This window comes from Gorilla gorilla, chromosome 14 (assembly GCF_029281585.2).
Source record: "Gorilla gorilla gorilla isolate KB3781 chromosome 14, NHGRI_mGorGor1-v2.1_pri, whole genome shotgun sequence".
NCBI classification, from domain to species: domain Eukaryota; kingdom Metazoa; phylum Chordata; class Mammalia; order Primates; family Hominidae; genus Gorilla; species Gorilla gorilla.
Window position 1 is genome coordinate 39,026,678 of NC_073238.2, and position 27,597 is coordinate 39,054,274.

The following is a 27,597-nucleotide window of genomic DNA, read 5'->3' on the forward strand; positions in this document are numbered from 1 at the left end:
CCAGGCCTGGGCCAGAAAGCTGGCTACTTCACTACCATGGCCATCCTGAGACTCCAGAGTCCAGGAGAGGGTGGCACCAGGTGGGCAGTGGGAGCCTCGTGAACCAGTTGGCTACCCTCTTGCTGGGGAGGTCACTTGGCTTTCATCCAGAGATGGGAAGACGTTCAAGGTTCTTTGGAGGAAGAAGGAGGGGCAGGACAGGATGTCTCGGTGATAGGAGGTCCCTGGGGGACCAGCCATATTACTTTGAAATCTTACCCATGGGGGTGGAGGGTTCCCTGGGCTGGGGAGGAAGAACGGGGGCTACCTTTCCTTGTCTTCCCTCCCCTCCCCCATGCCTCCCATCCCAGACATGCCAAGGACAGGCTGCCCATCTAGGTCCAGATCTCTGGCTCCCGGCTTCTGGGATCTCAGCTCAAAACTGCTGCTGCACATTGGGCGGAAGCCCTTCCTGCTTCTCCCCTCACTCCAGTCTTGACAGCCAGCATAGCTTTTCTCAGGGACCCAGTGGGGGAAGTTCCTCCCACATGCCCTTTCTCTTGCTGCTTCTTGAAAGCTAATCCACCTCTGCCCCTCCTGCTCCTGTCTGCTCTGTCGTAAGAGTCAGGCAGGTTTTCACAATGTGATGGGGCTTGTCAGTTGCTAGGGGATTGGGGTTGCCATGACATTTTCTCCAGCTTGGGCTTTGACTTACAGTACTTACAGTACTACTGTAAGGATTTTGGCAGGGATGTGGTGGCCTCCATAGCACCCACCACCCACCTGAATGGCATGCACACATACAAGGTGGTGCATCTGGAGGGGCTGTGCACGCTGGGCACAGTGATGGTGAATAACTGTGGCTACCAGGTCATGGCCCAGTCCATCATCTTCCCGGCGTCTTGGAGTGGAACCAGAAGTAGAGCTTCATCTATGGTTCCACTGATTTGGCAACAGGGTGGCATCACAGCCACAGTACCTGGAGCTGCTGGGTCACTCAAGTTAGACCACAAGATTCTGAGGCACTGTGTATTCAATTACTGAGATGAGGAGGTAGAGCTCTGCTTCTTGGTGGATGTCACTGGCAAAACAGGCACCAGTATACCCTCCTCCTGCTGTGCATCTTCCCCTGACCACAGCTTCCTGCCCGTGCCCAGTACGCAGATGCTGTGCCAGCTTCCCCCATGCCCACCGGCAGGGGCTCTGCTGCCTGCACCAGGAGCTAGTGAGTGGCTTGGTAGAGCACTGGTGAGGAGCAGCCCTGGGAGGCTGTAGCTGGAGCAGGCTACATCCTGCCAGAGAGCATGGCCACCCTGGGTTGTTCTGGGGCTGGATCCTTGAAGAGAGAAGTTTTGGAAAGTGAAGAAGCCACACTCACTAGAGTGTGGCCAAACCAGTGACCCAGCTGAGGCAGTACTGTTCCTTTAAGGAGCACGTGGAAATCTACTGGGTGGCTGTGAATATCACCATGTCAAGGGTGGGCAGGTGGGACACTGGGTGTTGGTGCCACTGGTGTTTCATGCTTAGGAGTTGGCCATGTCAAATATCCCAAGCCAGAAATAACTCTCTTTCTCAAATGCCAGTGGCATTCCTGTCACTGTTGAGAGCCCCAGCCTGAATGGGGAGCCCCTCTCTGCCCCCTTCATACTATAGCTGTCTTCTTCCTGGCTGGGTAGATGTTGGGTTTTGCTGTGACCTGATGCTGTTGGGTGTGTGCACGCCCATGCAAGTGCACACTGGGCAGGATATGTCCCCACGCCTGCAGGTTGTGCAGCCCCACATTCCTCAGCCACAGCAGGCCAGGACGCTGCCAGGCCAGCAAAGCTTCCGAATCCCCCTCTACCATCTCCTGCTCCACCCTGTCTGGTGTACTCCAAGTGCCTCCTCTTCATGAAGCTGCTGCCCTGCAGCCTGATGCAGCAGAAAGCCAGCAGGCTGGAGTACCCTACCTCCCTGGAAAATAGCACTCTTCCTTCCTTGGAGTCTTAGCTTGAAGACCCTCTGGGACACAAGGCAGGAATTGAGAAGGGCAGAAGTGCTAGCAGCCGGGCCAAGGGGAAGGGGCTGGCTGAGAGCATTGCTGCAGAGGACAGCACAGGTGGGGTTGCTCTGGATGCCAGGGGAGAGCACCCAGCCTGTCCTGGCAGCTGGTCACTGTCAGTCATCGCTCATGACCCAGCCTCTGAGAGAGGCAGGGAGATGCCTCCACAGGGAGCTGTGGGATGAGATTCACGCAGCCACTCCTCCAGTGGTGGAGTTGGGCCACCTCCCAATGTGCCCTGTCTCCACAGTAGACCCTCGACACCAGGAAGTGATCCTCAACGTGTGCAAGGGAGTCAGCTCCATCAGCAGCCTGGCCTTCCACAGAAGGCCCTCCAACCCGGATATCTTATCAGGCAACTGGTGGGGGCTGGTCGGCACTGGAACCCGGTGGGGTGAGACAGAGCCTCTTTGGGGGAGCATCTTTGGCCCTCGGTGCTGGTGTGCCTGTCCAGCCATGTGAGTGTGGCGCCTGCCAGCCCCAGACAGCATCTGTCTTACCACCCCCTGCCTCCCTTCTGCCTCATTCAAGCTTCTCTGCTCCTCTTCCAGGCAGGGGTTCACTTCCCTGAGTCCTGCCAAGATGACGTTTTGGAACCAGGAACAGCTGCTGAAAGATGTGGCTGCCTTTTTGCTCTCCTGCCAAACCTCTGGCTTCGTGAGGGAGGGGTCATGGGGTGCGTGGGGGCTTGCAAGTTTTATCACCCTAGTTGAAAACTTTTTTTCGTCTCCTAGTGTAAGATAAAAACTTGGAAAGATGGGTCTCTTGAGATGTTGTTAATGGGGACCAAGGGTGGCCTAGGGAGCACGTAGGGAGCAGAACTCCTGCATGCTCCTCTGGAGAGGTGTGGTTTTTGGAACTTTTCTAGAGTGGGGGGAATAAATAAGATCTCCATGGTCAGTGAAAGGGCAGTTCTTGGAGTCAGCTAGTGGTTCTGATTCCCCTTTTCCCACAGCAGTGGACTCGGGTGGGTGGGCTGAGAGGGCTTCCTGCTCTAGGAAGCAGAACAGGGCCCTCTCCCCTGCAAAGCGCCAGGGAGGCCCCCTCTAGTCCACAGGCGGGTGCTCCTGACTTTCCCAGCTTCGGGGACTCATATCTTACTCTCTCTTTTTCTCTCTCTCCACCTCCCTCCTCTCTCTCCTCTCTGGCTCTGCCCTGTGGCTGAAGGGCTCGCAGGATAAACTCAAGGGCAACCCTGGGGTGCACCCTGCCACCTTCTCGGCCCACACTGTACCGGCTCATTGTCCCTATGGCCAGTTCGAGTAAGGGGATCTCTAGGTGACCTGAGAAAGCCATGTGAGAGAGCACAGGCACTCTCAAGGCCTGGCTCAAGGGGCACCGCAAGAACCCCTTCCCCACCAAAGGCGAGGAGAGAATGCTGGCCACCATCACCAAGATGACCCTCACGCCAGTCCCCACCAGCTTCACCAACGCCCACCGGCACCTCAAGCAGAGCACGGTGAAGTGGGGCGCGCACAGCAAGGACCAGGAGCACGGAGGCCTCTTCGACAGCGACACTGAGGGCGACCCCGAGAAGGCAGAGATTGACCTGGAGAGCATGCATCTCCATAAGACCAACACCCATGATGGCGACCAGAACAACGAGGGCGACGAAGACAGGACTGAGGAACATGCGCCCCTGCCGCCCTCACCTGGAACCAGGGCTCCCCGCCGGCAGCGCCAACGTGCTCAACCCCAAGGCTCGCTCTTGGGTCTGGCCAAGGAGGTCCCAGAGCCTGGCTGCAGGCGCCGGTTAGCCCCAGCGCTGCAGCGGGCGGCCTGCAGGGTGAGCCACGCGGGGAAGTCCAAGATCTGGTGGCTGCCTAGGGCAGCCTCGCGCCCGCAGGGCCCGCCCACCGCTTTGCTTACGCCGCTGCCCGTCGGCCACCCCGGCGCGCAGGGTCCCCAGCCCGCGCCTCCGCCACAGCCGGCTTTCCCGCGCAGCCACGGACTGCACTGCCGCCACGCCGGCAAGGGCTCCAGCTGGACGGAGGGGGCCTTCCTCGCTCCGGGATCCCTCTCCCACTGTGTGGCTTCCCGAGGCCTCCTCTTCCTGCGCCACCACCACCGCAGCCGCCCGTCGCGGTGGTCAGGGGCGCTCCGCGGAGACCGAGACCAGGCCCCGGCCCGCAGCGCGGCGCGCTCCCAGGCGCAGCTCCTGATGCCAAGTTCAGTTGGAACCCGGCTGAGATTAGAGAGGCCTGACGAGGTGTGGGGGTGCGCAGGGAGAATGGGCTGTGGTCGCCATGGTGCGTGTTGGTCTTGTGGAGATGGATGCTACTCCGGGTCAATCTCTGCCTTCTCGGGGTCGCCCTCAGTGTCGCTGCTGAAGAGGCCTCCGTCCTCCTGGTCCTTGCTGTGCGCTCCCCACGTCACCGCGTTCTCCTTGAGGGGCCGGCGGGCGTTGGCGAAGGTGGTGGGGACTGTCGTGAGGGTCATCATGGGCAGGGAAGGGCGCGCGGCAGTGGCCTCGAGCCCTGGGTCTTCTCCTTCCTGAATTTGCAAAGCCAGGCGAAGGCCCTCGTGCTCTCCCGGAGAGCTGCGCTCCACCCGCGGGCCTGCCTGCGCGTGGGGAGAGCGGGGAGGCGGGGACAGGAGACCTGAGCCCCTGGGCGCCCCTACCACGTGTCCCCCGTCCCAACACTGGACCTCTTCAGATTCCTTGCCGAGAGACGCCTCGTCCCAAGGCTGGATGCGCCGCGCAGCGGTGAAAGGCGCCCTCGCAGCCCGCAGGCGACCAGTGGGTGCTGTTGGCTTTCGCCCCGGGGAGGGGACGGGCTTGGGGGCACTGGCGGCGGCGGAGCGCGGCGGGGAAGCTGTGGGGGTCGTGCGGTGGTTATGGAGAGTGCTCCATCCGCCAGCCCTGGGCTCTGGGCGAGCTGAGGAGACCGGAGTTTTTCCCCAGGAGGGAGCCGCGCAGGCCGGCGACCTCTTCCCAAGGCTCTACTGCTGGACCGCGCCCGCGGCGCCGCTCCCGCCCCCCTTCAGCGCACTCTACGCCTCTCGCTGGGTATGGCCAGCTCGCAGTGCGCGTTTATGCTGCGGTAAACGCATTGAAGGAACGCACAGCTTATCTAATAGGGTTTTGAAATAATTTTCGGTATGCCAGCTGGGGTGTGGTTTGCCCAATTCTGATCCTGTTTCCAGAGAACACAGCTGCTTAGACAATCTGTTATCTTCGCGTCCTGTTTTCCTTTTGACGCCAGAACATCCTAGGGATCAGGGGCCTCTCCCATGCCCTGGAACAATCCTCTCACGGTGCTGCTGTTCACTGGTGCCAATAACAGAGCTCCCGCAGGCAGGCCTGGATCAGTGGGGACTGGGGCCCTGAAGTGAGATGGAGCAAGACAGAGCGGCCCTTGGGAGAGGGGCATGGGGCGGCCCTGTGCTTTAGACTCGGCACCCTATGGCTTGAGGAGGTGACACTGTGTCGACGTGCGTTTGAAGGGAGGACGGCTGAAGGTACATGCAGTCTCCCGGACGTCACAAACTCCGCGGACGCGGGTCACACCCGCGCGCACGCGCAGCAGGGGTCTTAGCCACACAGGCGCACGGCGGGGCACGGCGGGGCACGGGCCCTGCTGCAAATGGGCGCGCTCCCTTCTGGGCAAGCAGGTGCGAGGCGCGCGCCATGGAACAGCCCTTAGCTGAGTTTCGGTTTGCGCGCAAACGGCCAGCCTGGCCGCCCAACGCAGCATTTCCAGCCAGGGCGCACAAACCTCGGGAGAGAAGGTGGAAGCCGCAGAGGCTCTAAAGGCAGCCCCAGGCTGGCTAAAGCGGTTCCTGGTACGGACACCAAGGCCCCCGTGCTCGGGCCCTACCCAGCCTGGTTCAGGTGAGAGGAGGCAAGCCTCGGCCCGGTACCGGCGTCGGAACCACAGTCGGGCCTGGCCCTGCTGCCGGGGCGGGGCTGCTGGGCTTCCCTCCCGCTCCGGGCTGGACCTGACATCTGTCTCTCGCATCCGCACTGATCCGAGCTTTAACATTTTCTTTCCAGCCCGCGAACCACGCAGCTCCGGATTCCAGGCAGGAAGCGAGGGTCAGGGTCCTGGAAGAAAGCACTCTGTCCTTGAATTATTCACCCCTAATTGAGTTATCGTGACACCCTGTGGCTTTGGGAAACCTCTCCACAACCAAGTGGAGCCACAGCCCTCTGCTAATGAGGGTAGAAGGTCGAATTAGATACACATCAAAAGTGGCAGTAATTAAGGCTTCATTTGATTTACACCTGGGGCACATGCGGCTCATAGCCCAGATAGCCTGTGACTTAGAAATGGGTTTGAATAGAAAATCTACAAAAGTATGTTAGCTGTAACTGCCGGTGGTGGCAGAAGCTTGTTCAAGTTCAATAGTGAATGTTCAAGACAAAAACAACAAAAAGGATTTAGTGTAACCTTTTCACACGTAATTTATTTTGGTAATCTCTTATTTTGCGGATTTAATCTGCATCCTTTTGTGTTTTCATTTTGTTTTAACCAACGAGTAAAATGGTAAGGTGACTTGCAGTGAGACTGAAATGTCTATGTGGAGATACAGGATAAAACATATCCAGGGATAAGTGTTTTGCAACAATCTGTGCCAAGGGTTTATTCCTCATAAGTGTAATAAGAACTAAAAGGTTTTTGTTGTTGTTGTTGGTTTTTTTTGTTTTTTGTTTTTTTTTTTTTTTTGAGACAGGGTCTCACTCTGTTGCCCAGGCTGGAGTGCAACGAACGGCGTGATCTTGGCTCACTGCAACCTCCGCCTCTCGGGTCCAAGTGATTCTCCTGCCTCAGCCTCCTGAGTAGCTGGGATTACAGGCATGTGCCACCATGCCCGGCTAATTTTTTTGTACTTTTTTAGTAGAAACAGGGTTTCACCATGTTGGCCAGCCTGGTGGTGAACTCCTGACCTCAAATGATCCACCCACCTCGGCCTCGCAAAGTGCTGGGATTACAGGCGTGAGTCACTGCGTCCGGCCAAGATTCCTTTTAAAATTAAAATGTACTGGAAGAGAAGTGTACCTTGCTCACCTTAAAATTATTTCCCTTAAGTTCATCTATTTTTGCACAACATTTGATTTGAGGGAATTTTTAAAAATTACTGAACCTATTGTTACTCAATTTTGATTTGATATTCTCAGCAATATACAGGATTCCAGCTGACTTGCAGAAAGATGAAGAGTGCAGCAGCACAGTTCAAACATTAGAACTTTCTTTTTTCTTTTTTTTTTTTTTTTTTTTGAGACAGAGTCTCACTCTGTTGTCCAGGCTGGAGTGCTGTGGTGCTATCTCAGCTCACTGCAACCTCCCCTCCCGGGTTCAAGCAATTCTCCTTCCTCAGCCTCCCAAGTAGCTGGGACCACAGGTGTGCAACACCACATCCAGCTGGCCTAGAACTTTCTCAGTAGAACAATTGCTTAAGATTTTAGAATCAATTTCCCTTATTCTTTTTCTCTCTGCAGTTAAAAAACAATGTCTAACCCATGCAATGAGCTTTTGACTATATGCCTCATTTCAAAAGGAATATGAGATCGTTGAGTTGGACCCAGAGAAACTGAACTCAGAGAAAACTTCCATTATTGAGAACCCAAAAGCTAATGGATGAGAGGAAATGCTGGACCTCCAGTTTGTTATTAATTGCTCTTTTTTGTTTTGTTTTGTTTCGTTTTTTTATTGAGATGGAGTCTGTCTCTTTCGCCCAGGCTGGAGTGCAGTGGTGCAATGTCGGCTCACTGCAACCTCTGCTGTCCAGGTTCAAACGATTCTTGTGCCTCAGGCTCCCGAGTAGCTAGGACTACAGGCATGCGACACCATGCCAACTAATTTTTTTGTATTTTTAGTAGAGACGGGGTTTCACCGTGTTGGTCAGGCTGATCTCAAACTCCTTACCTCAAGTGATCCACCTACCTTGGCCTCCCGAAGTGCTGGGATTACAGGCGTGAGTCACCGTGCACGGCCAATTGCTCTGTTTTTCACAAGGGACTCTGCCTTAAGCTCATTTTCATTGACTTATCATTTCTGGGTTTGCTCTGGTGTGAAAATTCTCATTAAATTTTTTTCTTCAGATTATCTCTACTTCAGAAAAAATAAAATTAAAAACTACATAATTTATAATTCATGTCACAAAATTTTGATGGCACACTGTGGCCTGTCAGAGATTTCTTTAACATTCCTTTTTGTTTGTTTAGTTTTGGCTTTTGGTTTTTTATTAAAACAGCTTTACTGAAACATGACTTATACACTATAGAATTTATCTGTTTTAACATACAGTTCAAAGATTATTAGTAAATTTACTGAGTCATGCAACCATCACTACAGTCCAACTTTAGAACATTTTCATCACTCCAAGAAGATGCCTCATGCCCATTAGCAGTCACTACACATTTCCACCCCAGCCCTATGCAAACATTAATCTACTTTCTGTCTCTATACATTTGCCTGTTCCAGATGTTTCATGTAAATGGAATTATACAGTATGGTAAACATCTTTTTCATCTACTTATTTTTATATTCAACTAGGTTTAACATGTAGCCATAACCAAATATTAAAATTTTCTCTCCAGAAGCTTGAAAATATTTATTTTTCTTGATACTTACTTCGCCTTCTGATTTCTGTTTTTTATACTGAAACAGTCTTTTAAATGATGGCATTCATTGATTAATTCTTTATTTTTCTCTTCTAGCAGACCTTCTTTTTCACTCTCGAAACAGCAGCCTTGGATATTAATTACTATTTGTTCATTATCCCCTTTCTTATGAGCACCATCTAGTTGCTGTTCAAGCTACAGATTTTCATGTTGTAGTTGAGATATCCACTCGTCTACATAGTCTTGCTTTCCTTTATCTGATACTGTGTTTGGCTTAGGTCCTTTGGCACACTTTTTTTTTTTTTTGAGGCAAAAGATAACAATGAGTTACTGAACAACTTTCTAAAGCTGGAATTAAATTCAATACCCTAAAAAGTAAACTCCATGAGACAAGAAGTTCTCTCAGAGAATTTTGTATTGTTCAGATGGCCAAATTAAGTCATCAAGGCCACCCTTAAAATGTGTTCGCTTTTTGACCTTTTTCTTTTGACGCTTTCTTCGCAGGCCTGTCATACTCGTCTTTCTCCTTCCTGGGAAATTGCTGATGGTAAGTTTTCGCACCTTGATTTTGTTGCATTGATCCATCATCATCGTCAGCAGATGTACTATTATATAGGTTTTCTGATACTTGTATATATATATATATTTTTTTTTTTACTTTTGTGCTTCTTCCTCCTTCAACCTGTGGTTATTTATTTTCACTTTTCTCAGGCCTTTCTTGTTCCTCCTTTGAAGTCACTTCTAAGTCTTGTTCTGCTCTGGATGTTTATACATCCTTTCTTTTTACTGCATTCTTCACAACAGACTCTTCCATTTCGGTGGTAGGCTTCAAGGAAAGATGTTTTACAGGAGACACTTCTACTTTTACCATATTTTTTTTCTTTTTTATATGAAGGTTCAAGTAAAGACTCTGAAGCAGTCTCAGGGATATACTGCTTGGTAGTAAAAGTCAAGTCTTCATCATCTAGTTTACGGCATGAATCAACACACAGTTCTTTGAAAATGCTGAATGCAGATTTGTCAGAACTCCCTGAATCTTCTGCACTTGCTCCTCCTTCTTTCAAACTTGCATTCTTTGATGCTTCTGGATTGCCATTTTGAAGACCATTTTCAAGTATCTTTTTTTTTATGTTGCAAAATTTGTTGTTGAATGCTAGTCAAAACACCACAAATAATCGTTTGCTGTCTGTCCATACATATCTTGAATAAAGACAGTAATATTTTGTTGAAGAATGCCGACTATACCTAACGAGCCATAATGTACAGCAGGCGTGAAGGCTGTTCCTCTCAGCCTATCAACAGCATGTGCATTTGCTTGTTTCTTCACTAAAAATTCCAGCATTTGCTGTCTTTTGCAAACTGCAGCAAGTAAAAGTGGTGTGTTTCCATCATTGTTCAGCACTTCAATATCTGTATCATGGGAAAGTAGTTTTTCTACCAGGAATGTACTCTCATTATAGGACAGCATAGTGGAGAGCAGTGTTGCTGTAGACATCCATGTTCCAGCAGAACGATGCCACAAATCTCTTCCTGGCAATGTACAGCCTCCTCAAAGGCATCCCATTTTGTTTATCACCAATGTCAATGTGGCATTTTCAGTTCACCAGGAGAGTCCCCACTTCCACATGGCCATTGGCACAGGCCAAACGTACAGCAGCCCTGTCCATCCACAGCTGAAGGGATAGAGAAACTGCCATACAGATACACACAGAATATGCTTCAGCCATAAAGCTTTGGGAAATCCTGTCATCCGCAGCCACATGGAGAAACCCAGAGGACATTAGGTCCAAGAAAATGAGCCTGGTGGAGCAAGTCCCACACTGCATGATCTCAGGCTTGTGGACTCCAAAAAGCTTTATCTCCTGCCCATCCACAGATGAAGGGATCAAGAAACTCTGATATATATACACAAAGGAATGTTCTTTGGCCATCAAGATAATTAAAGGATGTCATTTGGAGGAACATAGATGGCCCGCCGAGGCTGCAGCTGCCTCATCCTGCACTGTGGATGGAAGCCGCTGATCTGACATGAAGTGGAGCTCAGGTGGTAATGCTCGCTCTTGCTGTGCTGCCAGGTTCTTAACAGGCCAGGGATGATACTGGTCCAGGGGTGGGGGAGCCCTGCTCCAGATGACAGCCAGAGTAGTCTTAAATGTAAGTTGGAATGTTTGTTCCCTGCTTAGACCTTTAGCCATTTCCCATTACCAGAATCTTTGGCGTGGCCTGCATGGCCCTACTTGATCTGGCTTCTGTCCTCCCACCCTCCCTCGTTAGCCCCCATCATCTCATGCTACTCCCCCTCGCCCAGGACACTGCCCAGATATGTTCTTCTCCTTGGGCAAGAAGTTCTGTGCATGCAGGTCAAATCTGAAAGGGACATTTCTATAAGAATAAATGTAGTCGCAGCCAGGCACGGTGGCTCACGCCTGTAATCCCATCACTTTGGGAGGCTGAGGCGGGTGGATAACCTGAGGTCAGGAGTTCGAGACCAGCCTGGCCAACATGGTGAAACCCCTTCTCTACTAAAAATACAAAAAATTAGCCAGGCGTGGGGAGCGCGCCTGTAATCCCAGCTATTTGGGAGGCTGAGGCAGGAGAATTGCTTGAACCCGGGAGGCAGAGGTTGCAGCGAGCCGAGATCATGCCACTGCACTCCAGCCTGGGTGACAGAGCAAGACCCCATCTCAAAAAAAATATATATAGTCTTAGTTTTACACAGAGATGCATACACATATACACAAGATGTAGTGATTGAGACTCTTAAAGAGTAAAACAAAATGTATGTTAACTGGATATCTGAGAAAAATGATTATGATAAAAAGGGCCTAGTCACATTATCCAATGGGGAAAATAAACTTGAAAGAATGTGAATATAAATACAAGTAATACAAGTTTTCCAGAAAGAAATGTTAACAGAGAATGAATACCTTTTAAAAGTCATTCCAATGCTGGGAAAACTAGATATCCACATGCAGAAGAATGAAATTAGATCATTATCTCACATTATATACAAAAATCAACTCAAAATAGATTAGAGATTTAAAAGACCTGAAACTGTAAAACTGCTAGAAGAAAATAGGGGGAAAGCTCTATGTCACTGGTCTGGAGAATAATTTTTTTGGATATGACAACAAAAGCACAGGCAACGAAAGCAAAAATAGACAAACAGGATTACATCAAACTATTAACAGAAAACTCTGCATAGCAAAGGAAAGAGTCAGTAGAGTAAAGAGCCTATGGAATGGGAGAAAATATTTGCAAACTATATGTCTGGTAAGGGGTTAATATCCAAAATACATAAGGAACATAAACAACTCAGTAGGAAGAAAACAACTCAAACAGAAAGTGAGCAAAGGACCTAAATAGACATTTCTCAAAAGATGACATACAAATGGCTAATAGGTATATGAAAGCATGCTCAATGTCACTAATCATTAGGGAAATGCAAATTAAAACCACAATGAGATATTACAGAAGGTATTAGAATGGAGATTATTTTAAAAAAAAGACAAAAGATAACAACTGTTGGCAAGGATATGGAGAAAAGGGAACCCTTATACAGTTAGTGGGAATGTAAATTAGTACAGCCATTATGGGAAACAGTATAAATTATTTGTTGTGTATATTTTCGAGAAGGTAACTGAATGGGTTAACTTAGTTAAATGTTGAAATATGTCTATTCAATAGATTAATTCGGTTTTAGAATATTAAAATTCTGGCTTGGTGTTATTCTATTAATCCCACTCTTATGTTGGGAATAAATATGTTATATGCTTAACAACAACAAAGAAACCTAACTTTGACCTGGATTTGATTTCAGGTGCACAGGGCTAAGGGCAGCCTGCAGGTTAGCTCTGTGACTGCATAGTTCTACATTCTTTCTCTGATCTGCTGCTGCTATTTGATCTCTGAATTTCTCTTTAGTTTTGGTGAAACTTTCTAAAAGACATTCACTGTGGGTCAGATGCAATTTATAAAAATTGTGTATTCAAGAAGGGAGCCCTGTTTATCTCATTTCTCAGCTGTTTAGGAGATGATTTTAGAGCACTAGAAAGGCACTGGTAGAGAGGCAGGCAGAGGGCAAACCTCCAAGGCCATAAAGGTTTTGTTGTAATTCATAGGAAGCCATTAAAGGGTTCCAAACAAAGGATTTAAACAACCTAAATTGAATGTTAAGAAGACATTTCTGGCTGCTCTATTTGAGGGTTCTCGGTAAGCGCTAAGAAATGAACAAATGTGGTATAATCATCTATCAGTGTATTTCTCACTGGCCCTGATTTATGCAAGATTAATTCGATTTCTGGGATTACCAAAGGCATCTCTGATGAAACTCAAGACCCACATTAAATATCCACATTATGGCCCAAGATGAACACCTATGCAATGAGATTGTCATTATTCAAATTACAGTACAGCTATCCTAGAGGAAAAAGAGGCTTGCTACATGCTAGAGTAGCATTAAGCGTGGAGAGAAATGTGAAGGTTTAAAGGAGAAAGTGCTTCTAAAGCTGACCCAGGAAGGATAAGGAGAATATGGGCCCGACGCAGTGGCTCACGCCTGTAATCCTAGCACTTTGGGAGGCCTAAGGCGGGCAGACTGCCTGAGCTCAGGAGTTTGAGAGCAGCCTGTGCAACACAGTGAAACCCAGTCAATACTAAAATACAAAAAATCAGCTGGGCGTGGTGGCATGCGCCTGTAGTCCCAGTTGCTGGGGAGGCTGAGACAGGAGAATTGCTTGAACCCGGAGACCAAGGTTGCAGTGAGCTGAGATCTCGCCGTTGCACTCCAGCCTGGGCGACAGAATGAGACTCCATTTCTAAAAAAAAAAAAAAAAAGAGAATATGAATTGATGAAGAGTGAACAGTAGGTATTCCAGATGAGGGGAATAGGGAATAATACTCACAAAACTGTAGAAGAGTCAACATGTTACATGGGAATATTGGCTTGATTAGTACTCAGTTCCATCATGGATTAGTAGTGGAAACTATTGGGTGAGTAGTAGAATGAGGGTAATTTAGGGAAGCAGTACTTTTCTCTCGAAGACAACAAATTACAAAGATTTTTGAGCAGAAGTGAGCCTTTCAACAGAATACTTACTTCACAGTTTCTAGTTACCCACACACAGTGTAGAGAGAAAAGAAAATGAGGAATATGGGCAGGCTTTATTCTTAGCAGCAAAAGGCAACCGTGCCACCTCCAGGTGTTTTGTTTGAAATACACCTGCCACCTTTCTACTAGATTACTTCATTCCTTGCTCACAAAACGTCTCATGCACTCTACTGCTTAAAGAGTAAAGTCCAAACTCCTCAGCCTGACACTCGAGATTCTCCGAAATTCTTCCCTGACATACCTCTCCAAAGAAGCTTACTTTAAGGAAACTCATACTCTGGCTAAATGGTCTTTAAATTCTCAAGAAGTCACTGTGTCTTCCATCTACCTTCCCTCACATCTACCTTCCCTCGCTGATGTGTTCTTTACTCTTGGAATCCCTTAGTTCTTGTTTACTCCTGTAAGTACTACCTAGGTTGTAAGGTCTAGTGCAAACCCTATATCCTCTACGAAGACTTTTCATACCACCGTAGACCATATTGACTTCATTTCTTCATTGCTTTTTGTGAACTATGCTTGGACAAGTTGCTTCAACTCTTTTTTTTTTTTTTTTTTTTTTTTTTGAGACGCAGTCTCGCTCTGTCGCCCAGACTGGCGTGCAGTGGTATGATCTCGGCTCACTGCAAGCTCCGCCTCCTAGGTTCACGCCATTCTCCTGCCTCAGCCTCTCGAGTAGCTGGAACTACAGGCGCCCGCCGCCACGTCCGGCTAATTTTTTTTTTTTTTTTGTATTTTTAGTAGAGACAGGGTTTCCCCATGTTAGCCAGGATGGTCTCGATCTCCTGACCTCGTGATCTGCCCGCCCTGGCCTCTCAAAGTGCTGGCATTACAGGCGTGAGCCACTGCGCCGGGCCCAGAAGGCTAATTCTTACTGTCTCTAACACAGGTCCGGTACATAACACTTATTTTGGAGGAAGTTACTGGGTTTTTTTAAGGAGTTATATATCTCTCAAGCAGAAACCTGCTAGTTCATAAATTCTTAGCATCCCCAACCACTCTTGGCACGCTGCCTTGTATATTATTAGGCTCAACAGCAGTTAGTAATGATGAACACTCCTTAATTCGAAAGCGTTCACTGAATCTACCCCAACGACAGCTGCTCATTAGCTTCTCCACTCCAGCTGCTATTAGCCAAGCCCTGGATGCCCGAAGCACTCAGGTTTAGGGCTTCTGGCCCTGACACGTAATAGGGAAAGGGGATTGCTTCAATACAAATGATTATCTATAAAGTCACTCACAATGTAAGTAATAATATGCAAAATTTTAATTTGTGATGACTAAAAGCACTAAAGTGGTGACTCTTTGGGTAGAACGTAAAAACGAACGGTCCTTAACGGCCACAAGGCTCCCCTTCTAGGACTGGTACCTCCCAGGATAACGGAAAACAGCCCCAACCCCATCAGGAGCGAGCTTGGGGGCGGGCTTTAATCTCCCGGCCCACTGTTTGGCTAGCTGCAGGTGCTGGCCTCCAATGATTGGTCGCTGCCGCGAGGGCCGCCGGGACTCGCACTCGGCGGTTGTTCCAGAAGGAAGAGACAGCGATGGCGGCAGAGGCTTCGAAGACTGGGCCTTGCCGGTCTTCCTACCAGCGGATGGGGAGGAAGAGTCAGCCCTGGGGTGCCGCTGAAATCCAGTGCACCAGGTGTGGAAGGAGGGTATCCAGAGCATCCGGTGAGGAGCCCAAGGGCCCACCTGGCGGGGAGGCAGCCTGGAGGGAGCGCTGGGGGCCAGGTGAGCTGGTGGGTGCGTGAGGCTTGGTCAGCTGCATCCAATCCTGGTGTCACCGGAAACTGCGTCACAGGCCTCCCGCGAGCTGCAGCCGACCCCTAAGAGGGCAGTGCTTGGCTTGGTTAGGGCAGCACCTGCCCCTTTCACGGCTTTCTCCACTTACCCATCCAGGCCTCACCGACCCTCCAGCCGGGAGGATGGGGGCCCGGGTGGCTTTAATCTACCCCTCACAAGGCAGGTTAGCGGGTGCATGCAAAAGTAGACATAAAATGTAGCCCATTGTTCTGTCATCAAGAAGGAACGAAACTTGATTTTCTCGTGTAGTTTTTGTTGTAGGAGTAAGAAGTAGACCATTGTGAAATGGTTTTGGATTTTGTTGTTGTTAGCATTTTTTTGTTTCTGTGGGGGTTTTTTTGTTTGTTTGTTTTTTACATTATGGCTCACACTGGCCTAAAACACTGTTTGGAAAATGATAGTTTCTTTTGTGCACCTTGTGGGGTGTGTGTGTGTGTTGGTCTTTATACGTGAAGGGAAAAATACACTGCACTATTATTGGTCTGTTCACCTACAGTCTACTCAAGTGATCACAGGTTCAAGTTATTTTTTATTATTTTTTTCTTTGAGATGGAGTCTTGCTCTGTAGCCCAGGCTGGAGTGCAGTGGCGCGATCTCGGCTCACTGCAAGCTCCGCCCCCAGGTTCACGCCATTCTCCTGCCTCAGCCTCTGGAGTAGCTGGGACTATAGGCGCCGCCACCACGCCCGGCTAATTTTTTGTATATTTAATAGAGACGGGGTTTCACCGTGTTAGCCAGGATGGTCTCGATCTCCTGACCTCGTGATCCGCCCGTCTTGGCCTCCCAAAGTGCTGGGATTACAGGCGTGAGCCACCGCGCCCGGCCGGTTCAAGTTATTTTAATGTAACTTAAAATACCTTAGTGTGCTCTTAATACAGCTGAATGGTTGAATCTCAATTCCTGGAGCTACTGAAAATTCGTATTACCTGGCGTAACTGTTTAATGTTTATACTTTCAAAGTTAAGGTCATCGATCAGTTTTCTCAGTCTTGTCAAGATGGACTCTGTGAGATGTGAGCCTCTGCAGAAAAAGTTGTGATTTCAGTGGAGAACCAAGTTTCTCCTACTTGGGGTTTAGATCACTGCTACCGTTACATAGAAAATTTCCATTTTTGAATGAAATTAAAATTACGGAATAAAGTTCTAGAACACAACCTTTTAAAATGAGTACTTCTTCCATAAGTATTATAATGCTTAGAAAAACTAAATTGGAGAAGTAGTGGTTATGTATATAGAATCCTGAAAGTGCTTTTTAAGCTGTAATTCACCACAAGTTATTTTGAGTTATTCAGTATCAGAAATTTTATAATAGTTAAGTGTTTTTATTTCTTTGGCAATATTATCTCTGAAAGTTAAATAGGGTTTTAAAATTTAGCATGGTTGTAAGCAAGTTTCAGGTATTTCAGTTGGACAGGAAACTTGTAAAGTTTTTAAAAAATACAATTAATGCAAGGCCGGGCACAGTGGCTCACGCCTGTAGTCCCAGCACTTTGGGAGGCCGAGGTGGGCGGATCACTTGAGGTCGGGAGATCAAGACCAGCCTAGGCAACATGGTGAAATCCCATCTCTACTAAAAATACAAAAAAATTAGCTAGGCGTGCTGACGCACATCTGTAATCTCAGCTACTCCGGAGGCCGAGGCAGGAGAATAGCATGAACTCAGGAGGCGGAGTTGGCAGTGAACCGAGATCGTGGTCCGTCTCAGAATGAATGAATGAATGGATGAATAAATAAATAAATAAATAAAATTAATGCGATTATAATTCAGCAAGAACTCTATAATTATTTTGCTAGTAAAAGATGACTGATTTTTATCTAGTTTTTTTCCCTTTTCAGTTTTCTTGCAAAACTTTAAAAATGACAACCTTTTGAAATTGTATAGCTAAAACAAATGTTATTTATTATAAACTTCAAATTCTTAGAGCATTTAATCATGATGTTAGGTTTTCAATCAAGTTACGATATTTCCTTTCATAAATGCTAAGTTTGTGAAAATGTGAGTTGTAGATATGTGATAATAGTAGCATCTGGCTTCTGGCCTTGCCAATGTCTTAAATAATTCTAACAGCACGGTCTTGCCAGTATCTCATTTTGGCCCTTCCTGACCTCTTCACAGGATGGGAAATATAAAGTAGTAGAGGGCAGTATGATCAATCAGAAAGAATGTTAGACTTGGAAACAGAGCTAGATAGGAGTCTGGATTATACCATTTAGTTAACCAAATCTCCAAAATGCTATTTCATCTCCAGCCCACTTAACTGTGATATTTACAAATAACAAATAAAATGTGTCAGAGCACTTTGTATAAGATATGGCAGATTCAAAGTATTCTAGGTACAAAATAGCTATCTGAATTAATGCAAATGCTATTACATAGCTCTTCTTGGTTTTTCTTCTTGATTTTTCTCCCTCCTGACCTGAATAGTTGGTTACTCCTGATTTATATTCAAAAAGTCAACCATTTCAAACTGTAGTAGGTATCTTTTCCTGTACAGTAGGATCCTCTTTGAATTTCCCTTGGATCAGTATTGCCCATTCAACATTAACACACTGTGGGCAGTTTAATCACAATAGAATTTCTTCAGTAAAATTAGCCGGGTGTGTTGGGACACACCTGTAGTCCCAGCTACTTGGGAGGCTGAGGTAGGAGGATCACTTGAGCCCAAGAGGTGGAGGCTGCAGTGAGCTGGTGCCACTACACTCCAGCTTGGGCGACAGAGCAAGACCCTGTCTCAATAATCGTCATCATAATCAAAATAGTAATTAAGAATTTCATCAATAGGTCACCATTGTGAACTTCAATGTGGACATGCTTTTTGTGAACTATGCTTGTTAATGACTGAAGAATGCACCACAATTATATGCCCTGATTGTGAGGTAAGTGTTATAATTTTTCAGATGAAACATATCACAATCTAATGTTAATGGTAAAAATACTACAGTAGTAAAACGTACTTCTAGTTAGAAACTAAAAACTTGGCCGGGCGTGGTGGCTGACGCCTCTAATCCCAGCACTTTTGGAGGCTGAGGCAGGCAGATCACGAGATCAAGAGATCAAGACCACCTTGGCCAACATGGGGAAACCCCGTCTCTACTAAAAATACAAAAATTTGCTGGACCTAGTGGTGCACACCTGTAGTCCCAGCTGCTCGGTAGCCTGAAGCAGGAGAATCGCTTGAACCCGGGAGGTGGAGGCTGCAGTGAGCCAAGATTGCACCACTGCAGTCCAGTCTGGCGACAGAGCAAGACTCCATCTCAAAAAAAAAGAAAAACCCTAAAATCTTGCATTTTTGCTGCTGAATCTTTAAGCAAAGAAACCTAAAAGATAAAACTTTTCCTATCCATTTTATAATTGTGCAAAGTGATCAGGAAAAATAAAAGGCGCTAAAGTCATACACTTATCGGCCTACATATTTTGATTCTTTGGTGACTTCTGTGGAAAATTATGTCTTTTGTTTATTTTAATGGTGTATATTCCTTTAAAAACCCTAGCCCCTGTTTTACCCACCAATCCATGCAACCACATTTTGAACTCCCCCCTGCCCCTCAACCTTTGTGTGTCATCAAATGTACATTTGGGAGATGCCATTCTACAACAAGGTAGAGAAGCAAAACTACTGCCTAAAATTTTTACTTCAGAAGCCATTAAGACTGAAATCTTTCCATAAGAATGAGAACAAATTAAGGATGTAAAATAAAATTTACTTGATATCCTATTCATTTAATACAAATATAAGTGTAGTTCAGCTTATATAATATTGTTCCTGGAAAGTTGACTCAAGCTGTAAATTCCTTTTTTTTTTTTTTTTGAGACGGAGTCTCACTCTGTCCCCCAGGCTGGAGTGCAGTGACTCAATCTCAGCTCACTGCAATGGCTTCCCAGGTCCAAGTGATTCTCCTGCCTCAGCCTCCCAAGTAGCTGGGACTGTAGGCCTGTGCCACCACGCCCGACTAATTTTTTGTATTTTTAATAGAGAGGGGGTTTCACCGTATTAGCCAGGATGGTCTCGATCTCCTGACCTCGTGATCCGCCCACCTCGGCCTCCCAAAGTGCTGGGATTACAGGCATGAGCCACTGTGCCTGGCCAAGCTGTAAATTCTTGATGTTTTACTGGATAAATCAGATGATAAGGCTTTGTATCATTTGTTTTCTGTGGAAGTGTGGCAGACCCTATGGAGGCATGAGACCTAGAATGCAGTTCTCATTCTGTCAGTCTAGCCTGGGTTTCCTCATTTGTGAGATGGATATAATAACCTGCTTTGTCTTATCTCCTAGGATTGCTAAGAATCAAATCTGAATTATGTAACAGTTCTCCGTAAGCTTCCAGACTACTAAAATAACCCTTCATTATTTAGGTTTGAATGAACTGCCTTGCAAGTTAAATATGGTTAAAAAAAACCCAAACCATATATTGTAATTAATGAAAGTTTAAATTATAACAAAAATTATGTATTAGTAGCTGCCTATTTTGTGGGAAATTCCTAACCTCTTCCCTTTTTTTTTTTTTTTTTTTGACATGGAGCTCCTTAGACGTGGCTGGCTATGTGGGTAAGACGAAGTGAGCCCTCCTGTGGTTGTGGTAGTAGATCCCTGATGGATTCAGTCTTGTGGGTGAAGATTAAGTGAAGGGAAAGGAAAGGAGCAGGCAGCTGGAACTGTCTGTGTCCATATCTGTCCTGTTCTAATATTAAAAAAAAAAAAGACTTGGCAAATGATTTCACATTTAATGTTCTTAAATCATTATACTTGTACTATTTTTGGGATTTTGGATAATGTGTAGGAGTGTTTATAATGTGTTTACAAATACTAATTTTGATTTTAAGGTTGTGATAAATCTATTTTGTATCATTGACTAGTTTTGCTCTAACTTTTAGAGATAAGTGACCTGTCCCATCCTCCGTTCCTATTCCCCCATCCCCACACCCACGTACTGTTAGCCCAGGTAATTGACAAGTGACTATATTCACATTCTTCAGACGCACTGGTGAGCTGGGCCCTATTAAAAGAAGTCATTCAAGAAACCTTCCTGAAATTGTTATCACTCTTTTTAAACTTTAGATTTGTATTATTACCTAATATTTATTTGGAATAAGATATACAGAGAATGGAAGAATCTAGTTTAAATTTAATGAAGTCTGAATTTATGGAATATTTGAGGAATGTAGTTTATTACATTTGAACAAGGTATCTGCTCTAAAAAGTAAGATTTAGATTCCTGTATTCACGTTAGTCTTATAATTTATCTTTAACTTCAGAGGCCTAGGTAATGCTGTTTACTTCAAATTTAAGCCTAAAATCCATTCAAGATTAATAGGTATCCTTTTGTTCTTATTTCTGAGTTTGGGTGAATGTGCATTTATTTGACAGTCTTTATTTTTGATAGTTGAATGGTTTTTGATAACATCCCTTCTCTGCTATTGATTGATGTTAATGGTTAATCTTTCTGTAATTTTGCACAGCAAAATGACAGATTTTATTCAACGATAGGATTATACCTAGGTGCTATTTTAGAAATACTGGCATTTTATTAACTTTTGGACCTGAGTCTAAAATACATTGGGCCATGAAAAAAGGATAAATCATCCAATCAATAGATAATTCATATATACTAAAATCCCGTGATTGGAAATATTAATATATAAAAATTAGAAATGTAAACTAGACAGAAATACAGATAATTGTATAATCTTGGATAGGAAAGCATTGATAAGCATATCAAATAGAAATCAGAAACTACAGAATAAATGCTTGTTAAATTTGACCACAGTTTTTCATTTACAAGCAACAAAAGCAGGCAAAACACCATCATAAATAAAATTTAAATGACAAGCTATAGGGGGTAAAAGAAAACCTTTATTATATATGTTACAAGTTAAGAGTCTTTCTGCAGTTTTTACTTAAAATCTTTTAAATTAGTTGTATTTAATACTTTCTTAAACTATCTGGAAGAAATGTCCTGCATCAAATCTGCTGATAATAGCATTAACCTCTTATGAAATGCAAGCCAAAGTGTGATGAACTAGGAGGTGTATAGAAATAAAGTTTTTAAACCCCAATTTTGGGGAAAAGGGACTTAAAATACCATTCAGCTCAGTGAGATTTGTTAAAAGTAACCTAACTAAACTAATAATACATGGCTACAAGTACATAGTTTTAAGTACATAATACTTGAAACCTTGAAAGAACATTCTCTTCCCCACCAAAGATGTATATTTCACAAAAATGGGAGACTATAACAATTAGTAATCTGCTTTGTTTCTTTTAGCAACCTTCATCTATTCTCATGAAAATAAGCACTATAATTTTCTTAAGTAATTTCTTTATTGGTAAACATTTAGTTTTAAAATTTTTTCACTATAATTGTGTACAATTCCTCAACCTCACCTCCATCAGTAGGTTCTGTAATTTCTAACTCCAAAAGAAATTCATATTTTGGGCTTGTTATATTTGTTTTAGTGTTTTGGCAATTTGATGTAAAAAATGGCTGTTTCCTTGTTGTAAATTGTAACTCCCTCATGATCAGTGAAGTTGAGCAACTTTTCATATGTTTGACTTATCAGTGCCTCTTCTGTGTGGATCTTTAACAGCTCTTTTCAGATCCTTTGGATCTTTTCCTTTTGAATTGTCTTTTTCCTAACTTGTTGTTTGTTGTTGTTTGCTTTTTCTGGAGACAGGGTCTTGCTCTGTTGCCCCAGACTGGAGTGCAGTGATGTGATCACAGCTCACTGCAACCTCAACCTCTCCAGCTGAAGCAATCCTCCTACCTCATCCAGTCCAGTAGTAGCTGGGACTAAAGGGGAGTACCACTGCACACAGATAATCTTTTTTTTTTTTTTTTTGGAAGAGGTGAATCCTTGCTATGTGGCTAGGCTAGGTCCTTGCTATGTTGCCTAGGCTGGTCACGCCTTAGCCTTCCAAAGTGCTGAGATTACAGGTGTTAGCCACTGTATCCAGCCTGTCTTTTTTCCTAAGTTGTAAGAGTACTTTATGTGATAGCAATATTAACATTTCATCCTGTGTAACTGTTTTCTCCCAGCCTCTCACTTTTGATTTTATTGCATTTAGCCATTCAGAAGTGTTTCTTAACTAGTCATTTTTACCCCTGCTTCATGAATTCTAGGTAGGGTTTTTTTTTTTTTTTCTGACTGGGCAGACCTTCCTAACTCAAAGTTATATATATATATATCTTCAATACTTACGTTTTTTTAAAAAAGTATATGTTGGCTGAGCTCACGCCTGTAATCCCAGCACTTTGGGAGGCTGAGGTGGGTGGATCACATGAGGTCAGGAGTCGAGACCAGCCTGACCAACATGGAGAAACCCAATCTCTACTAAAAATACCAAATTAGCCAGGCATGGTGGCGCATGCCTGTAATCCCAGATACTCGGGAGGCTGAGGCAGAAGAATCACTTGAACCCAGGAGGCGGAGGTTGCAGTGAGCCGAGATCGCACTATTGCACTCCAGCCTGGGCAACAAGAGCGAAACTCCATCTGAAGACAAAAAAGTGGGGGCGGTATATGTTTAATTATTTTATATGTTATGTGATGTAAGGTGCAGGTATACCTTTATTCTTAAGAATGATTGGCTGATTTTGTCATACCTTTTATTGAGTAATCCTTCCATTTAATTGAAATCCCACTCGTATTCTATATTAAGTTCTCATAGAGAGTTGGGTCTGTTTCAAGGCTGTGTTCTACTGATTTATTATGCTAGCACATAGTGTTTTAATTATTACAGTAGTGTTATAATAGTCTTATTAATTGGTGGAATAAATTTATGCTGAATTCGATGTTAAAGTTTTTGCAGTTCTTGTACAATATATTTTTCCATACGTATTTTAGAATTGTATTAATTTCATATTAGATGATGTTAGGACATTCAGTCTTTCCAGGAACCTGGTTTGAGTCTCCATTTTTTTGTTGTTGTTGTTGTTGTTTTATGACCTCTAGCCAGGTGCGATTTTTTAAAAAGTTTTCTTTACTTACAGCTTATAGTTTTCTTGTTAAATTTTCCTAAATAACTTCAATCAGCAGGAAAAGAAACAGATAACCCCATTAAAAAGTGGGCAAAGGACATGAACAGACACTCCTTTTTTTTTTTTTCTTTTGAGACAGAGTTTCGCTCTGTCACCCAGGCTAGAGTGCAGTGGCGCCATCTCAGCTCACTGCAAGCTCCTCCTCCCAGGTTCACGCCATTCTCCTGCCTCAGCCTCTCGAGTAGCTGGGACTACAGGCACCCGCCACCACGCCCAGCTAATTTTTTGTATTTTTGGTAGAGACGGGGTTTCATCATGTTAGGCAGGATGGTCTCGATCTCCTGACCTCATGATCCACCCGCCTCAGCCTCCTAAAAGTGCTGGGATTACAGGCGTGAGCCACCGCCCCCAGTCGTGAACAGACACTCCTTAAAAGACGTACAACCAGCCAACAAACATGAAAAAATGCTCACATCACTTACCAGAGAAATGCAAATCAAAACCCACAATGAGATACCATCTGACACCAGAATGTCTATTATTAAAAAGTCAAAAACTAACAAATGTTGTCAAGGTTGTGGAGAAAAGAGAATGCTTATAGACTGTTGGTGGAAATGCATATTAGGCCCTGTGGAAAGCAGTTTGGCGATTTCTCAAAGAACTAATAATAGAACAACCATTTGACTCAGCACTTCCATTACTGGGTATATACCCAAAGGAAAATAAATTATTCTGCCAAAAAGATACCCGTACTCATATGGTTATCACAGTATCATTCACAATAGCAAATACATGGAATCAACCTATGCGTCCCATCATTGGTGGGTTGAATAAAGAAAATGATGTACGTATACACCACAGAATACTATGCAGCCATTAAAAAGAATGAAATAATGTTGTTTGCAGCAACATGGATGCAGCTGAAGGCCATTATCCTAAGCAAATTAATGCAGAAACAGAAAACCAAGTACCACATTTTCACTTCAAGTGGTAGCTAAACATTGGCCACACATGGACATAAACATGGAAACAGTAGACACTGGGGACTGCTAGAGAGAGGAAGGGAGGCAAGGGCAGAAGAACTTTCTGTTGGGTTCTGTGCTCACTGTTTGGGTCATGGGATCAACAGAAGCCCAGACCTCAGCATCATGCCCTACACCCTTGCCACAAACCTGTACACGTACCCCTTGAATCTAAAATTTTAAGGAAAAAGATAATTTCAGTTTCACATCCTGGCTTATCGTTTAATTGATTGAGTGAAGTTAGAGGACATACTTCAGCTTTTCTTCAATTTCCTTTTCTTTCTTTTTTGTATTGTGAGGTTTCAATGAGATAGTTTGCCAAGTTTGTAGGACCTAGGCACCCAGAGAATGATGTTGCATTTCCTTCTGCCTTCTTCATTTTTCTTTCAGGTATCAGTTCATGATCTGAGTGGCTTTTAAAATATGTGGAAAAAAATCAGAGACCACAGGACCTCAAATAAATGAACATAAGAAAACTGTTCTCAGAAAAAAGTCAACCATCAACTATCCAACTTTCTTCTATTTCTAACTGCATTTTACTTGAACACTGTCTCGAGCAGGGATTTTTCTTCACCTAGTGTCTGTGGGTCACAGTGGACTTTAGGAATTCTATTGAACCACATGATTTTAAAAAGTTTTAAATTAAATATTTTAGAGTTTTGAACATATATTACTATTTTTTTTTCACTTTTTTTGAAATAGAGTCGGGCTCTTTCACCCAGGCTGGAGTGCAGTGATGCAGTCTTGGCTCACTGCAACCTCCGTGCTCTGCCTCGCCAGGTTCAAGCAATTCTCCTGCCTCAGCCTCCCTAGTAGCTGGGATTACAGGCGCCTGCCACCATGCCTGGCTAATTTTTGTATTTTTAGTAGAGATGGGATTTTGCCATGTTGGCCAGGCTGGTGTTGAACTCCTGACCTCAGGTGATCCACCCGCCTCGGCCTCCCAAAGTGCTAGGATTACGGGCGTGAGCCCTCATTCCTGGCCTAACATTTTTAAAGTAAAATTGAAAGTATTGCTAGTATTTCCTTTACAGTTATGGTAGAATGAAGTGTTTTGGTTAATTAACTAAAAATTAATTAATAGTTGCCAAATTTGTGATTGCTTCCAAAAATTAAAGTGGGTCAAAAACTCATATAAGCACGGTTTTCTCCTTGATTTACAGGGGATTTCAGGATCTTTAAGGTTATCATTAACTTTATGAATGGCACACTTAAATAGTTGTTTAGGTTCTGGATAGACATAATTTATTGGGTGACTTTCTTTGTTTTTTTAAACCTTATTTTGTCCTAAGGTTGCTACAGCTGTAAATACTAGACAACGTTACTACCCAATGGCTGGATATATTAAAGAAGACTCCATAATGGAAAAACTGCAGCCTAAGACGTATGTTCCATGTGTACTTATTTGAGTATTTAAAGTCAATGTGTTACTGAAATAGTTTTAGAATTATTGATAAAATGTCATTCTTAAGTCTGCATTTCTAACCTACTGTTTATGGAATGCTCTTTAAGTTCATACTTCATCTTAGCTGTCAGTGGAATGGAGACTTCAGCTCTTTAAAGAAGCAGCATTTGTTTGTCCTTATTTAAAGAAAGAAAAAATGTTAAGGATTACCACATCAAGAAAGGCTGAGAGTACACTGGCTAAAGTTACTCATGCTGGATGGAAGGAAGTTATAGAGGAAAAAAGTAACTTAGTTCTCTCTTGATTCTTTTTAAAAATTTTTAAAATTCTAAGTTTTTTTAAACACAGGGTCTCACTCTGTCACCCAGGCTTGAGTGCAGTGGTTTTGATCATGGTTCACTGCCGCCTCAGACTCCTGGTCTCAAGCTAGCCTCTCACCTCAGCCTTTGGAGTATCTAGGACTACAGGCATGCACCACCATGCACAGCTAATTTTTAAATTTTTTTGTAGACGTGGAGTCTCATTGTGTTGCCCAAGCTGGTCTCAAACTCCTGGCTTTAAGTGATCCTTCTGCCTCAGCCTCTCAAAGTGCTGGAATTACAGCCATGAGCCACTGCACCCAGCTTCTCTTGATTCTTAAAAGTAGCGCAAGTATAGTACAATGGAAGACTTTGTGAAGAGTTGGTTTGAGAAGTGATTTATAAAAGGAAAAATAATACCTTTGGGGTTCTTTTATTCATTTTTCCATTGCTGTATAAGACTTTATACATGTATGCATCAATAGATTCTCTTTTTGAATTAGTAATATCTTTTTAAATACACCCAGCCAGAGATGAGTACCTATGTTACTGATTATTTCACTTAATTACTAATGCTTCTGTATGTCTTTTCCTGCTAGTCTGTAAGCCCCTTTAAGGGAATGGACCACATTTTATTCCCCTTTATATCTCTGGTTTGGGACACAGAGTAAACATGTAATGTTTATTACAGTACATGTTTGATTTTTGCAGCTTTTTAAGTGTTAAAGGATCTTCTGATCAATTTCCTGGAACTGTACTCAGATGGTAATTTGTATATAACTAAACTTTTTAAAGCATATTTAATATGGTAAGTGGACTATGCAAGAAATAAAAAATAGGATTCTTTCAAGGAAAAATCTCATGTGGAACTTTCCAATTTTGTTAATGGCACCAAGTATTTATAAATCACTCTAGTTCCTTCTATTACATTCATTTTACCTCCTGCAGATTCTGACTTCTATAGTATCTCCTATGTCCATAACCTATCTTCATTTCTACTGCCTTATTTAATTCTCATGTTCTTTTGTGTAGCTCCTTGTCAGACTCTTCCTTAATGCTATAGTTGTTCATTAAGTATTCAATTAAAACTCAAAATTATTCAGTCTAGAATTCCTGGCACTTCACATTACCACCGTAGCTTCTCTTTGCAGACCTAAATGAGTACTTAGAAAAAAACAAAAGAATGGTTTTAGCCATTTGCTTGGGTAGTAAAACCACTTAGCTAAAGTCTGACAGCTGGTTATTCACAGAACCGGAATGTAAACCTAGGTTTATTGAATACCAGTACTGCTCCCAACTCCTATACCACTGGTCATTTCCTCCATGAGATCTGTGTAGAGTTATTAGGATAAATCTTTTAGAATCATTCTGGCTCATCGTGAGTCCCCATGGA

At 44.3% G+C, this 27,597-nt stretch overlaps 1 protein-coding gene across 12 annotated transcripts in view; it reads left to right on the plus strand.

The window, feature by feature from the left end:
• The first annotated feature begins 5,272 nt into the window (after positions 1 to 5,272).
• RNF17 (ring finger protein 17) overlaps positions 5,273 to 27,597 on the plus strand; it is a 140,816-nt gene continuing 118,491 nt past the window's right edge. For 6 of the 12 annotated variants that reach the window (XM_055359691.2, XM_055359692.2, XM_063697202.1 and 3 more), the window contains exons 1-6: positions 5,273 to 5,855; positions 9,093 to 9,135; positions 9,484 to 10,632; positions 15,157 to 15,369; positions 18,283 to 18,377; positions 25,793 to 25,884. In XM_055359691.2, the coding sequence (XP_055215666.2) occupies positions 15,240 to 15,369; positions 18,283 to 18,377; positions 25,793 to 25,884 (317 nt within the window). In that variant the 5' untranslated portion in view covers positions 5,273 to 5,855; positions 9,093 to 9,135; positions 9,484 to 10,632; positions 15,157 to 15,239. Of the gene's footprint in view, positions 5,856 to 9,092; positions 9,136 to 9,483; positions 10,633 to 15,156; positions 15,430 to 18,281; positions 18,378 to 24,890; positions 25,084 to 25,792; positions 25,885 to 27,597 lie in introns of those variants that run through there. The other 6 variants (XM_055359693.2, XM_055359694.2, XM_063697201.1 and 3 more) reach the window with 5 other exon arrangements.